The sequence below is a fragment of the Conger conger genome, chromosome 18 (assembly GCF_963514075.1).
Source record: "Conger conger chromosome 18, fConCon1.1, whole genome shotgun sequence".
NCBI lineage: Eukaryota > Metazoa > Chordata > Actinopteri > Anguilliformes > Congridae > Conger > Conger conger.
Genome location: NC_083777.1, coordinates 14,220,648 through 14,235,030, shown reverse-complemented (window position 1 = coordinate 14,235,030; position 14,383 = coordinate 14,220,648). Strand labels below are relative to the sequence as shown.

Genomic DNA, 14,383 nt, shown 5'->3' with positions numbered 1-14,383 from the left:
AAAAACAGTATCCTCTATCCTCAAAAACTGGGACAACCTGGCCATAGCTGTTCTTCAGCACCATCACAGTACCTTATTTTAGGATTTTATTTGAGCGTTTTGTCTGTAAAGGCGTATTCTCTAAGGACAGGCTGAGCCCTATAACCCAGACAGTGGGTTAGTTCCAGACTGGGCCATGCCCTTAGTCCACAGCTGTGGCAAAACAGTCTCCCTTGAGGAAAGGAAAGAGTGGAGTTCCTTGAGTAACTGCTCTATACACTGCTCTATACTCTATCTCAGGGCTACTCCACTCGGTCAAGCAACTGATTGCAAAGTCACCTCACCTGACCCGCTTACTTGGGTCTGAACACGAAAGTATTTACTTCCCCCAATAAATAAATAAATATATATTTTTAAAAACACCAGCATACTCTGTGACCCTCCAGGACCAGGGTTGAGTGGTCCTGCACTAGTTGTTCAGCAGATACCCGCAGGCTCCCAGTTGTCACCAGTGAGACAGACCTCTCCTGCTGTATTGGAGTATCTTACTCCTGCTGTAACTCTATTGGAGTATCTTACTCCTGCTGTAACTCTATTGGAGTATCTTACTCCTGCTGTAACTCTATTGGAGTATCTTAAGTGGCTTAAATGGTGTAAAATCATTACTGGCTCACAGGATCAGGTGTCTGATGTGGTTTCACCCTAATTTATTATGATGAAGATCAGAAGAGATTGCAACATTTCACATTACATGGGCAAATATGACTCCTGTTTAAGATTAAGTGTGCTACTTATTTTGCTCACAAATATATTTTTGCAAACTCTGTGATCACCAATGATCACCAATGATACACCAATGATACACTGAGAACATATTATTGATTGAGACCATGCTAATCTCTCTGCAATGGCTTGGCTGAGCTTAATTTCTCTGCTCTTGGTAGAAGGAGAAACGAGACACGCCAGATTTAGAAAGCTTTCATGGTACTCTTTCAACTTATACTTATATCCATTTTGTTGTTGTTTTTTCATGTATCGTGGTAGAATTGCATTAGAAAGGGTACTGGAGAATAAATGGCAAAACGGATAGAAATTCTATCATATATGTAAATGCTCGGCATTTATACAGCGCCTTTATCCAAAGATTGGGGGTTAGGTGTCTTGCTCAGGGACACTTCCCAGGGCAGAGTTGAACTGGCAACCCTCTGACTGCCAGACGACTGCTCTTACTGCCTGAGCCAATGTCGCTCCATAGCCAATGTTGCCACATATGTCACAATCCAATCCTATGACCCGTCACCCAAAATCTCTTCAACTGCACAGTTCTGGTTTGGACAAGCAACTATCCCTCGCTGTCAAGAATGAGAAGAATTAAGAATAAAGGAAGCTTTGATAAGAAAGCTTTGAAAATGCCTGATTTTGCTTCATTAGAATCCTCACTTTGAGTGTTTCAAAGGCAACAGAATTTGCCATTGATGACAAGCAGAATACATTTGACTAAATTGCTTTCATTCTTTCTTCTGTGTGCTCGGTTTCTAAATCCGCAACTCATGAAATTACTTAAGGACTGACCATCAAGCACCAAATCAATGTGCATTTTTCAAAGCTTTCTGAAGATTTGACTGCAATCATGTTCATGGTGCCAAACCATTTTCCATTTTAGCCTGTCAAAGATTTAACACACTGTTCTCAATTAAGCTGTCTAGTCGATCACACATTCCCTGGAAGAGACAAATAAAACACAAGTGTTTTATGCATCGTGAGAAGCGTAAAACCATAAAGTGCATGCAATGGGCCTCATTCACTCAACTACAAAACTTTATTAAAGGGTAATTACATCTAGATCACTTTATTTTGCCGTGTGTTTGTATAGTGAAATTGCTAAATGCTGGGTGTAGTGACCAAAAGTTATTTTAATAAAATGTTCCTGTTGTTTTGGGTCATGGTAGTTACAACGTTCTTATGTGTACATTTACAAAAGAGGTGTTGGGAAAACAGAAACATCTGTTTATTAAAGTAGAAAAACAATACCTTGTTGAACTGAATGGCTAGTAAACCAAAAAATCATATTGTCATGACACATTATTTACAGTGATATAGATTCAAATGTGTGGATGGTAAAATACAATATGGGCTCCAGCACTCTATCCACGGCCGATCCACGGATCATGACTCCAAGACTCCAAAGGCAATAGAAAGCCTAGAATCAAGACTACATACTCAAAAGGCTCTTATACCTGCACTAAGGAGGCAATTGAGTATACCTTAAGGGATTGTTAATCGATGGCATGCATGTTTTGTGAATGAGGCCCATTATGTTACCAAATTCATATGTGACATGTGACATGGGACCAGCAATGCACATATGTTATACTGTAGCTGTGTTGCAGACACAAACAAGCACACACACACACACACACACACGCAAAGAGACAAATATGTAAAATTGATCAAAACCTGGACACAGAATTTTCCTGCTTTCGTCATTTCAGTGCTATTTACATGCAGCTGCATCATTTCTTTGAAAAATCGATCGTCTAATGTTCAGCTCTTTCATGGAAAACATAGAGGCACTGTTTTTCACAGTTTATAAAATGTGCTATTCTGTAGACTTCCAGTATCTTCCATGAGCTCACCCCCTTTGGTTTGATGCAAGATTAATTATTGTCTTGGGGCTGCTGACAGGTTCTGTCAAAGCAGAAAAAAAAAGCAGGCTTTTTTGTCAGTTCACATCCAAGAATAATTCCTTGCTTGTTTTTCTCACATAGTTCGGTTTCTAAACCACTAGGACAAATATCTTAGAATCTACTCCAGGAGGGCCACAGTGTCTGCATGTTTAATTAGAGTCCTGTAGGTCACAGTGCCTGCAGGTTTAACTCCAGTCCTGGAGGGCCACAGTTCCTGCAGGTTTAACTCCAGTCCTGGAGGGCCACCGTTCCTGCAGTTTGTTTTTTCTCCTCATTACTGCAATATTTGAACATAACATATTGCCCACATACTGTAGAAACAGGACTCGTTCAACAGAAGCAGCAGGAACATCTGTGCCCAACCCTACCGTGAAATTATGAGCAGCGGTGATAGATCTTCCATCATCCAGGTAGTGTGTTTCCGTGTATTGACTTGCAAACAGCCCCCTAAAGAAGAAAGGAAGAGGATATTTCAGAAAAATACATGCCCAAACTGAGGAAGATGCTAGAATGGGGCAGGGTCAAGTTTGCAACACATCTCTGTGGGTGTATTTCACAGGTTTTCTTCGAAGAACAGAGATATCGATTTCCCATCACAGAAGTCTGAAGAAGCTGTGCCAATCAAACATTTGGCCTGCATGCGTGTAGAAACTGTGGTCCCTGCGAAATTGGGGACTCGGGGAGGAAGCAACGGTATTTCAGCCTTAGTGCAAATCAAGCAAAAAATAAAAGTAAAAAAAGCAAAAACCTGAAGAGAGAAGAAATTAGTTAAGGCTGATGTCCTCCAATCCTCTGGATAGAGGTTTCTGCTAAATGATTTTAATGTAATGTAATGAGTTGAAACAGACTTGATTCCTGCTAAGTTTTATAGTGTTTGTTTTCTGCAGTGGGACATTAAGCCTTAGAAGTCCTTTTCTTACATTAGGGCAAAATTCTACTAATACTACCTCATGCTCCTGGTGTCGACAGATTTTCTCTCTTTCTATGGGACTCATAATATAATACACTGTTACTGTTTGCTCTGTAATCATGCCTTATGGAAATGGGATATACTGAAATAATATCAAAATGAAATAAATGTCAAATATATTTATATTTGTTTAGTAGATGCTCTTATCCAGAGGGGTTTTAGCAACACTTCAGAAAGCATGGGAAATATCCAGATTATTGTCAATGTTTATATTGCAATACATTTGGCAAATACATTTGTAATGATATTGTCAAAACATCCATAATTTATGAATTATCACAGTATATTCAATTAATGTAAAGGACAGCATGCTGTTACCATCTGTGGAACAGTATAATCACTGCTGCAGGCTGTATAATGTAACACACAAGTCACAAGGAGGCTTATAAAATGGAACACCACAACACAAGTTTCTATGATCCGAATAGCTCACCACCCCATTATTTTCCTTCTGTCACCTTTAACAAGCGAAATATCATATAATCTAAAATATATAATAGTAAGATGGTTTTGCCACATTTTTAACCCAAAGATTAGATTATATTAGATACTTCATTGTCCTAGACCAGGGGTGTCAAACTCCAGTCCTGGAGGGCCTCACTGTCTGCTGGTTTCCTTTCAATCAGCAGCCAATTAAGGCCTTGAGAACAAGGTGTGTGGACTCTTTAGCCAATGAAAGACTTTGAAATGTATCTCTCGTGCTGAAACACATCCAAAAACCAGCATAGTTTGACACCCCCTGTCCTAGAGGAAATTTGCTGCCACAGTCCACACAATGCACACACCTCAGTATAACACAATAAGAATATCAAGTTTCTGTGACCTTTGTCACTGAGCTCTATCACGTTGTTTCCCTGACAACGCCACACCACCCCCACTGTCTCTGACAGCCCCTTCCCTCTGTGATCTGAAAAAAATACCATTGCATTGATGATACCTGATTGGCTGCAGAAACTCGATGTAGCAGTGAACAGGTGTAAGGGGAAGCACTGGTCTCCAGGGGAGGAGGAACAGAACACAGAGAGCAGGGCCTCACTGTAGCCAACCTTCAAGTCAGCAGTGAAAGCCAGCATGGGGCTCCAACGCTTTGCGAGTCAGGGGGGAGGGGAGGAGAGGTGTATCCCCAAACTGACACACAGCAGGGCTCGTAATGAGTTCGTTATCATGCCGCGCGAGCCCTCAGGACAGAGGCAGCTGGCTGGCCGGTAATGATGCGGTGCAGAGGAGGGCCAGATCACCACAGGGGCCCTTATCGCTGCAGCTGGATCAGCCTGGTGACACATCTGTTTAAGAGCTCCGGAGGGGGTGGGGGTGCACGGGGACAGGGGACTGTGGGGAAAGTGCATCCCTGCTCATTTGTTGGTTTGTTTGCTTTCTGTCCCAGACAAGACTTCTTATCTTTCCCCCCACAGCCTTTTTAAATAAAAAAAAGAATATAAATAATACAATTGGGTGGAGATGTACCCAATCCACCAAACAGGGTTTGAAAAGATAAATGACAACAATGACATCTCACGACATGCATCTACTCCTCCTGTCCTTCTCCTGTACCAGCGTGCGGGAGAGCTCCGTACTCAACTGACAATCCAGCATCACACCCCCACAGGAGGGCAGAGGGTACAGAAGACATCAGGTGAAAACATCCAGACAAAGCTTCAGAGTCTTCCCAAAGTGGCTTTCACCTATGTACTGAGTCCGGGTTGCAGCCATTGGCATCAAGTAAGAGGGCAACCGTGTCACTCAGTCAAACACACCCTTCAAAACATAGAATGGATTACTGGGCAACACAGTGGGACAGTGGGTAGCACTGTTGCCTCACAGCTCAAATTTTCTGGATTCGAGCCCCACCCCGGCCTTTCTGTGTGGAGTTTGCATGTGGAGTTTGCAGGTACTCCGGTTGCCTCCCACAGTACAAAGACATGCAGGTTAGGTTAATTGGAAAGTCTAATGTGTCCCTTGGTACTACTGCCGCTGCCCTTGATCAAGAAACTGGCCTCAGAACTGGAGTTGGTCCCAGGGCACTGCACTATAGCTGCCCACTGCTCCTAAGCAATTAGGATGGGTTCAATATAGAGGACATTTCGTTACCTTAGCAGGCAATGACAAATTAAAACAAAAAAAATCAGAGACATCAATGGTAACATAGGGTGCTGATTTTATCTGACTGAGGGTCCATTGTCAGCACCCACTCTGGACTGTAGGCACTGAGGGCAGGGTGTGGTTGCCCCGCATAGCGAGCTACATCCCCCGACACGCTTCTGCTGCTAATTTCGACATGGGCAGACGGTTTGCCGCGGTGCCTGTCATTCAGCAGGGACTCGATGTGGTGTGGGTGTCATTGAAAATGGCTTCCTCTGGGGAGTGCCTTCACGACTGAGCGTTCCCTGACAGACAGTGCTCCTCCCCGCAAGGAGCCGCGCTCAAATCCAACGCCGCTCCCGCATCTTTGATGATGCTAATGTGACCCCATTTCAGCTGGCTGAATGCAAAATCGCACACAGCTGCCTTCACAAAGCACTGCAATGACAATATATGAATAAGTAAACAAGTAAATAAATAAATATAATGATGAAATCCTAATGCAATACCCTCATCAGTACTGACAGATGACGCATGTGGAGTGTAAGCATTATATCAGTGAGCCGCAGGGTGTGCTGGCTTTTGTTGTAACTCAGCACTTAATTGATCAATTAAAGCAGTTAATTACACTGTTAACTCTCCTCACCTGGTTTCTAGGGTCTGAATTGGTTGCAGATATAAAGGCGAAAACAAAAAGCAGCAGACCATGTGGCTCTCCAGGACCAGGAGTAAGGATCACTGCATTAGGAGTATTGCTGAAGGTGTTCTTTGGGTAAATGTGTATGCGTGTATTTATTGTATTTTTATACAACATATTATATTGTGGGTTATGATCTCAAGCATTTCAGCCATTTATGCCTGTCTGCCACAAAAATACCACAATGGAAAAGGTTTTATTTCATTTTTTGAAATGCAAACACTGTGTTAATCTTGAACTTTGAGTGCTATCATTGTGCCAGACGTATTCGGGGGTACATTGTATTTGATTGATTTTATTTGCCAATCTATAGAACATACCCGATTGCAAAATGGTGGATGAATACAAAAAAGGAACAATAATATTTTACTGACTGTGAGAAAACCCAGCAGTTAGGATGTAGCCAAGAGAGATACTCCTTGGTACAGAAGGTTGTTCGAAATTAGCCAAGCTCTTTTCTGGAACTGGAAACAGAGGACTAGAGGAATGGAACTCATTTTTATGTGAGCCAAAACAATTTTCACTAAATATCCCATGAAATCTCAATATAAATAAGCAAAATGTACAACAGAAGTACTCGGGAGTGGTAATTTTCTGGTAATTAGCCTTTAAAATATGCCAATTTACTGTTGAGTCTCTTAGAAACAAAGTACCCCTGATGTGGTCAATGGGTTAGATGAATTATTTGAGAACCGGCTGTTTATCAATTGTGAGAAGGATTAAATTATTTTTGTCAAGGAAGATTCAGCAATTAAACTTCATTTCAATTATGAGTGGCAGACCTTTTGATGTAGTCTTGTAGGAACTGGCACGAATGCTGGCTGAATGAAGAATTAGCCCAATGTGAAACCGACATGAACTGCACAACGACAGTCTTATTTAGCACCAATCAGAGGATCCTAAAGACATAGGCAGTGGGGTGCTGAAACGATGATAACTTCACAAGCACACAGGAGAGGTCAGAACCCTGGTTTGATACTTGGGCTTAAGACAAGAAAGAAGTCATTAAAGAAAGCTTCATGGCATATTGAGAAAGCAAGATTAAATTGGACATGCCTGCGCATGTGTGCATTTGTTTTTGTTTTTTTTCTCCCAATTTGGTGGCCAATTGTGCCCTGTTTATTACAACCATGCCCCCCGGCGACAAGCTTTCAAGTCTCTAACCCCGGACCATGATTGCGAGGTGATCAGGGACACTTGCATGTCACTTTGTGACAACTCACTTCATGAAATAATTCAACTGAATCTTGGTCATAACTTTGGGTGGAAATGGATAATTTAAAGTGCAGATGACTGGTAAAAATAAGAAATTGTAGAACAGTTGTGTTTGCTATTCATTTATCTCCGCCTCTAATTATACTGTACAGTCCTCGATAAAATGTTAAAATTTTTCCACTAACGTTACTAAGACACAAACCAACAGTAAGTGTATCTATGACTTTGTTTTCTTTTTGTGTAAAGTGTTGGTTTACAATATGTGAGAGGTGGCAATTCCATTCCTGTGGTACTTTTTGAGCTTAGAATTGGTTAATGCAGGCCAAAAACCCCATGTAATGCTTATAATTCCAATCTACTCTCACTTGCACCCAAGAAGTGTAGATGTAAACATCTGACACTGCAGAATAGGACAGTGACCCTACCTCCACCCTGGCACTTCGCGCGTAATTTGCGGTGCAGTGCTGAAAAGCATCTTTATGAAGTCCAAGGTTTCAGCATATCAAAAAACACAGAGCTTTTGGCTTCTCTTCACATTCTAATTTTGTTATGCTATCACTATACACTACATGCGAAACCACAATTAATCACTTTCCCTGTTTTGCTATACTATAAGGAATCTATTTGCACACGAACATCACTGAGCCTGAAATAGCACTGGAAATAATTTCTTCGATAATAATAAGTATTAATTAACTGAGGCTCAGCTGAAGCAAATATAGCAACAATTGTGTAAAAACCAACAGAAAATCCTCGAAGCAATGCTCCATCAAAGCAATGAGATGTGCCATCTGTTTGGAGGTGTGGAAATACACTCATTACAAGCTCAGACCAATTACTGAAAAGTTCTGAGAAAGTGTTTAGTTGTAGAACAACACAAGTCACAGTTTCAATAATTTTGGTCAATAAATGCCGATATATCTCAGAAGTTAATGTTACTGTTAATTGGCTCTTTAGTGTTTAATCCCTACCCCAATGAAATACATAAATATATAAAATATACAGTACCGTACATTCAATAGTGTTGCTTTCTTAGTAACAATACGTACATATATATTTGCACATCTGTGAATAATTATGAAAAAGCTCAAAGCCAATGGGCTTAAGAACAGAGATCTGTTTAGCCCATAAGAAAAATGAATGCCTTTCACAGACATTGGTCTCAACCTGTTTTCTTTCATTCAAATTGATTAAGCGTACCAATGGTCTGACTAATCAATCAGAAATGAATATGCTGCTTCTTCACATTAACTGTTAAATGATTGAGAAAATGAAAAGACTGATTTTCTGATTTGAGTTTTTATCAACATTATTTGCAGACATACATTTAATCAGCACTACCTTGCTCAGTATAAAACAAAATAAATGACCTCTTGCTTCTCTTATGTAACCTGCAATAGCATGTATGTTTATATGAATTTACATTTTTCAGTGGGCCATTTGTAGTCTGTTCTTCAAAAAAAAAAGACTCCAGTGTGAACCCAAAAAAAGACTAATGTTTCTTGGATACAGCCATGCAAAGCATTTGCCCTCGGATAAAGAGCAGTTTAAAAAAATTGGTTCCTACTTTTTGCGGCAATTCAGACTAGTCTTAACACGATTATTTTTTCTCAAGACGAGAATTTTTGTTTTTAAAAAGACCCTGTGATTATCTTGTCAAAACAGATGTAGTACCTTTAGCTAAAAACGTCCCCCTCACCATCCCAGAGGGAAATTATAGAGTATGTGCATTAATTTTACGCAGTACCACAGTCATTCAAACACAATTCATTGTGTAATCCTATTATAAGATAAAATAAAAATAATGTGGATCTGAGATGTCATTTACTGCACTACGAACTGCATGAATTTAAAGATGAAATAATGTGGGTTGCAAGCCCATGTCCACCATAGAAGAATATCTCCTCTTACACCTATTGGAATGTATTCTAAAGAATTTTAAACACGGTAGTGTCTGCTGTATGCGTGCGCTACACAGGGGCCGGGTCGGCAGTGATCATGGAAGAGGTGGTGGGGGGTTGGGTTGGCTCACGTCCAAGGTAACTGCCTATGTCACCCATGCCCAGAACATGCACTGGTGCTGCATGTCACAAAGACAGTGTGAGGTGACTGAAAGGTGTCAGTTCCCTGCTGAAAGAAAAAAAGAAGAAGCTCAAGCTACATTTTGAAACAGCTGGTACCTGGCTGACAAGTTCAAACCAGCTCAACACAGCTTGACCAGTACATTTTGGGAACTTCAGTGCTGTCCTGTGATTATTTTACTCAGATGACCATGCCCCTGTAACAGCGTTGGATGTTTTTCAACACTATAAACTTTGGGTCAGGCAGTCATAATGCAAACGGCACCTTACATGCTATTGGCTGAAGATAGATAGAAGAAAGAAAGAAAAAAAAATATATATGGTGCTTAATTGTATTGACAAAGACTGGTTGTCTCAAGCTTTAGATGCTTTAACTAAGTCCAACTGCACATAAAAACCATGTAAGGGAAACAAATTAGTAAAAAGGAAGAAAGGAATTCAACACTGAAAAAAACAAAAAACATTCACTTTCACTTGGTTGCACTATCATCGGCTGTAATATTGTTAGATATAATGCAGGAGGTAAACCATAGACTAAGACATGTTTTCAAAAGAAATAATTTCTCAGCATTTATAAACAGTTTTTTTATTTTATATTTTTTTACTGCAGGTCATGCAAGTAACTGCAAGAGATGGACACTTTCAGACCACTGTCTAAATGTGGGATCAAACCTTCAGAATTACCATCCTTCGAGAAGTCAATATGTCTTTGATTAATAATGAGCAACTCACTACAGGATCAAAATGGTAGATGAGGGATGTAACTCATTATCACACAATTGCAGGTGGGCATACCATTGCTATACCCTTGAGCAAGATACTTAACCAGAACTGCTTCAGAAAATACCCAAATTATATATCGTAAAAGCGACAAGTCAAATTTAAGCAAAGGAATTTTCCCAGGACAATGGTGCCTGGGAAACAAGAATAATAGCAATACTATGATATAGGCAAGGAACACATCTGGGAAAGCGCTAATGAGGTATGGCGATGATGTGAAGGAATTTGTTTCAGGTCCAGAAGCTTCTATCGTAAGTCACAGGCCTGAATGAGGATGGGATGGGACAGTGTCCAGCTCAAAGCAGCACTGCTGCTTCTAAAAATACCCCTGCAGCATCAAACCACATCAGAGCAAGGTTTCACCGCGAAAGAACAGGAACGACGGCCAGTCCCGAGCGGGACTTTGGCTCTTCCAAGGTAAGGTCTTCTCTTCCAATTAATCCTGAGCTGCCACAGTGACAGTAGGTCAACATCAACCCTTTGTGAGACGCCCAACAAGCAAATATGACTTGCACACATTTAAAATGTAAATGAATCGTCATGGAAACTCAATAAAGTAATTTTTAAAAATCATGATAGGCGATCCTTAATTATCTTGCCAATTCAATAACTTCAGAGAGCGAAGACGGGCAGGAGGAGAGCTAACTGTTTTCTGTTCACCACAAATGTTCGCTAACGTAAGGTAGTGCGCAGCAAACAAAAATGGATGCCAATGGGAGAGACGCTAAGAGAAAAAAAGTTGGAAATCACTGTACTATGGAAATTCCTTTTTTTAATTTTACCCCAGGTAAGCAGCTAATAAACTGGCTAGCATTGTTAGACCTAAGTTGCATCAATTTGTATTAAAAATGTGTTGGTGGTGAACGAAATGGTCATTTAAAATTGTTCAGCGATATTGGTTTGCAGCAAACATAGTTCGCTGTGAATGTTCGCGGTCTTGAACGCATGTCTGGTCTCAACATGCAAGCAGCTGTGATTGATTCATACCTGACTGTAAACTTTCATTTGGAACGCTAAGGAACTTCTTATCAAACACAAATTATATATACTTCTTCCCCTCTAATGTGAGGTCAGTGTTCTTATTTAAAATGGCTGCGAAACTCACCCAGTTGGTTATATCGCGTAGGAAACTTTTACAGGTAGGTTCAACAAACATAATAAATACAATAACATTTATATTATATAGCTGAGGATTTTAGTAGTTTCAAGTGAGTTATTTGACATGAAAAAAAAAATCTTTATTAATGCGAAAAATCTATTGTCAAAATATGTGCTTTCAGAATGACTTTTTAAACAGTCTAATGTCATAAAATAAGTTAAAAAATAAATTAAAATATAACAAACTAGAGGATGAATTGCTATGAACGTTGTTTTGGCAGAAGCGAATGTCCTTGGTTCTAAATCTAGATTACAACTCAGCACCTCCTCCATAAGGAAAGTGTATGTTTTATAATGAAACTCATTGCTGGTCGGCATTCATTACTGTAACAAGGTAGGGGCACCTGCTGAGACCCCAAAAAGAGAGTGGAAATAAGGCTTCTTAAAAGAGGGCAGAATTAAGGACAGCAAAGAAAATATTCTTACAATATGTATTTCTTTTTTTTTTGATGAGTGGTCTCACAAACAAGACTCTTGTCTCATTGCCATGGTTACCAATCAATGCCGTACTGTGCCTCTGAGTACCAAATTAAAGGCGGAAAAAAAAAGCTGAAAAGTTCAAATAAATATAGAAAAATGGATACAGAACAAGATGAAAGGGAAAAAAACCTGAGGACAGGAACAACAGGGCAAATACAAAATGGCCCCTAGAGTGAGTGGGTCTGTGAAAACCACTCAGGAGCGTTTGAGATCTGGGTTTGGGTTCCAGACACAGCACGACCCCCCCTGCTACATTTATTCAGCTTTCCGCTTTAAACTATTTTGGTTGAAGAGCCGTCTCGTCGAGGGACAAAAAAGAGGACCCTGGAAAGAGGCCTGGCAGGTGACTGAACTGAGCGGCTCTGTGAAAGGTTACTTTATGTCTTCCTCTCTCACACTGCCTGCCACTGGCATTCACCCCACTCTCTGTATTCCCTAAATTGCAAAAACACATCCAGCACACAAGGTTTCAAACTCCCTGAATTCTACATCCTTTTATTCCAAATGTGAAAATGCTCAACATCTCAGATATAGCTCCCAGTCAGGCAAATAGCCGCAGTTAGGTGTGTGCTGTGAAGCGAGAGATTCTACCTTACTCTAAATGAGATAGCACAGGGACCCAATCACAAAAGCTACATTCATTTAGGAGCAGGTGCTGGAGTCAGTTTCATTTCCATTCAAAAAAGGTTGAGGGTCAGTTCCATTTCTATTCAGTCAGTTCTGGAAATGAAATGAAATTCTATTATTAAGTGGATAATTTTCCATTGCATCTATGGAATGGATTCTTTTTTTTCTGTTAAAGAACCCAAATTTCAATTGAATTCATGCCCTGAGCTGAAAGAAGCTTTTAAAGAACACAGCCAAAGTGAGACTGTTCAACAGTAGGGATCAAACATGCCAGGGTCAAAAGAGTCTTTTAAGAGCATGCTAATCTAACCAAGATGTCTGGCTGCAGTTCTGTGCTACATGAGGAGGACAGTCTGCTGCTTTCTGTTCCCAGCCTTGTATCTAGAAGAAAGTCTCTGATGAACAATCGTCATGGATACTTGTACTTGATTATTATTTTAATAAGATGAGGGAACAGATGCAGATATGCGGACAGTCTCAAATCTGCTCTGACATAAAGCTCCACCGATCTCTCTCGTCTCATGAATAAAACATGCTAACGGTTCTTCTGCCGCAAGAAAAAAGGCTGTCTGTGATGCGTGGGGTAACCGGGTCTCTCTCAGGCCTAACTCCAGCCAGACGAACAGTACATCACTGCTTCTTTAACTTTAACCAAATGCATTGTCTTACTCTGCTGGGAGACATTTGGCTGAGGGTTTTTGGAGGTTTAGCTGAAATGGCCGGGTGACTCACCTCGGGCAAGTCCCTTAGCATGTTCTGCTGATTGCTTTTGAAAGCCGTCTCCTTGGAAATGGGAGTTTTGGTCAGTGTGTGTAATCACAACAGCGGAAAGACACTGGTCTGTCTGCAAGCCCTTATGAAAAAACTATGTGTTCAAAAACCACATGTGAACACCCAACATGTGAAGAGTACATAGATACATGAACTATGAAAATAATCCCACTTATGAGATGAGAGCAGAAAACAGTAACATATGCTATTTCAAGTCAATATTTTGTTTTCACAATTGTAGTTCACATTTTAAAAACTCGTTTGTGTGAAAATGCAAAGATGCAAATGATTCAAAGTGACCTATTTTCTTTTCACATGTGGGAATTTTCTGAAAATGTCGAGTTCACATATGACATTTTCTTTTCTTGCATTTTTCCCAAGAGCTTCCACCGTATGGCGGCCAATCCCAACAAGTTCCCCTTTGAGCTGTCAGACAGTGTATGACGCTGGGCCCGCAACATGTTTAACAAGCCAAAAGAGTTTTTTAATGTTCAGTCATAAAAGGCTTTTTACGGCGTTCTCTTTCATCTTCTGTCATGACTGGTGTCGGGGGAGGGGGGGTATATGCTCTGAGTCACAGTTCTGACCAATTAAACTCACACTACACTACAATCACACCACTCTCACTCACACAAGTGCAACGGTCTGGTGTTCAGGGTCCTTCAGCTGTGCCCATTCTGCATTACAGGGTTATGACATGTTTCCACATTAAAAACCTTGTGCGATAAAATTAATATGTTTCAAAATTAATCAACTGTTATATTACAGATCAAGAACCAGATAACACAATCAATTTACTGTCAATTTTGTCAAATTATTAACAGACTTTTTTTGAATAAAAATATATATTCTGACATCA

The 14,383-nt window shown here is 40.3% G+C and overlaps 1 protein-coding gene across 2 annotated transcripts in view; it reads right to left on the bottom strand.

Moving 5' to 3' along the window:
- Positions 1 to 14,383, bottom strand: part of LOC133118698 (disintegrin and metalloproteinase domain-containing protein 12-like) — an 86,088-nt gene that overhangs the window by 39,415 nt on the left and 32,290 nt on the right. For both annotated transcript variants that reach the window (XM_061228851.1, XM_061228852.1), the window contains exon 4: positions 3,035 to 3,113. In XM_061228851.1, the coding sequence (XP_061084835.1) occupies positions 3,035 to 3,113 (79 nt within the window). The remainder of the gene's footprint in view (positions 1 to 3,034; positions 3,114 to 14,383) is intronic.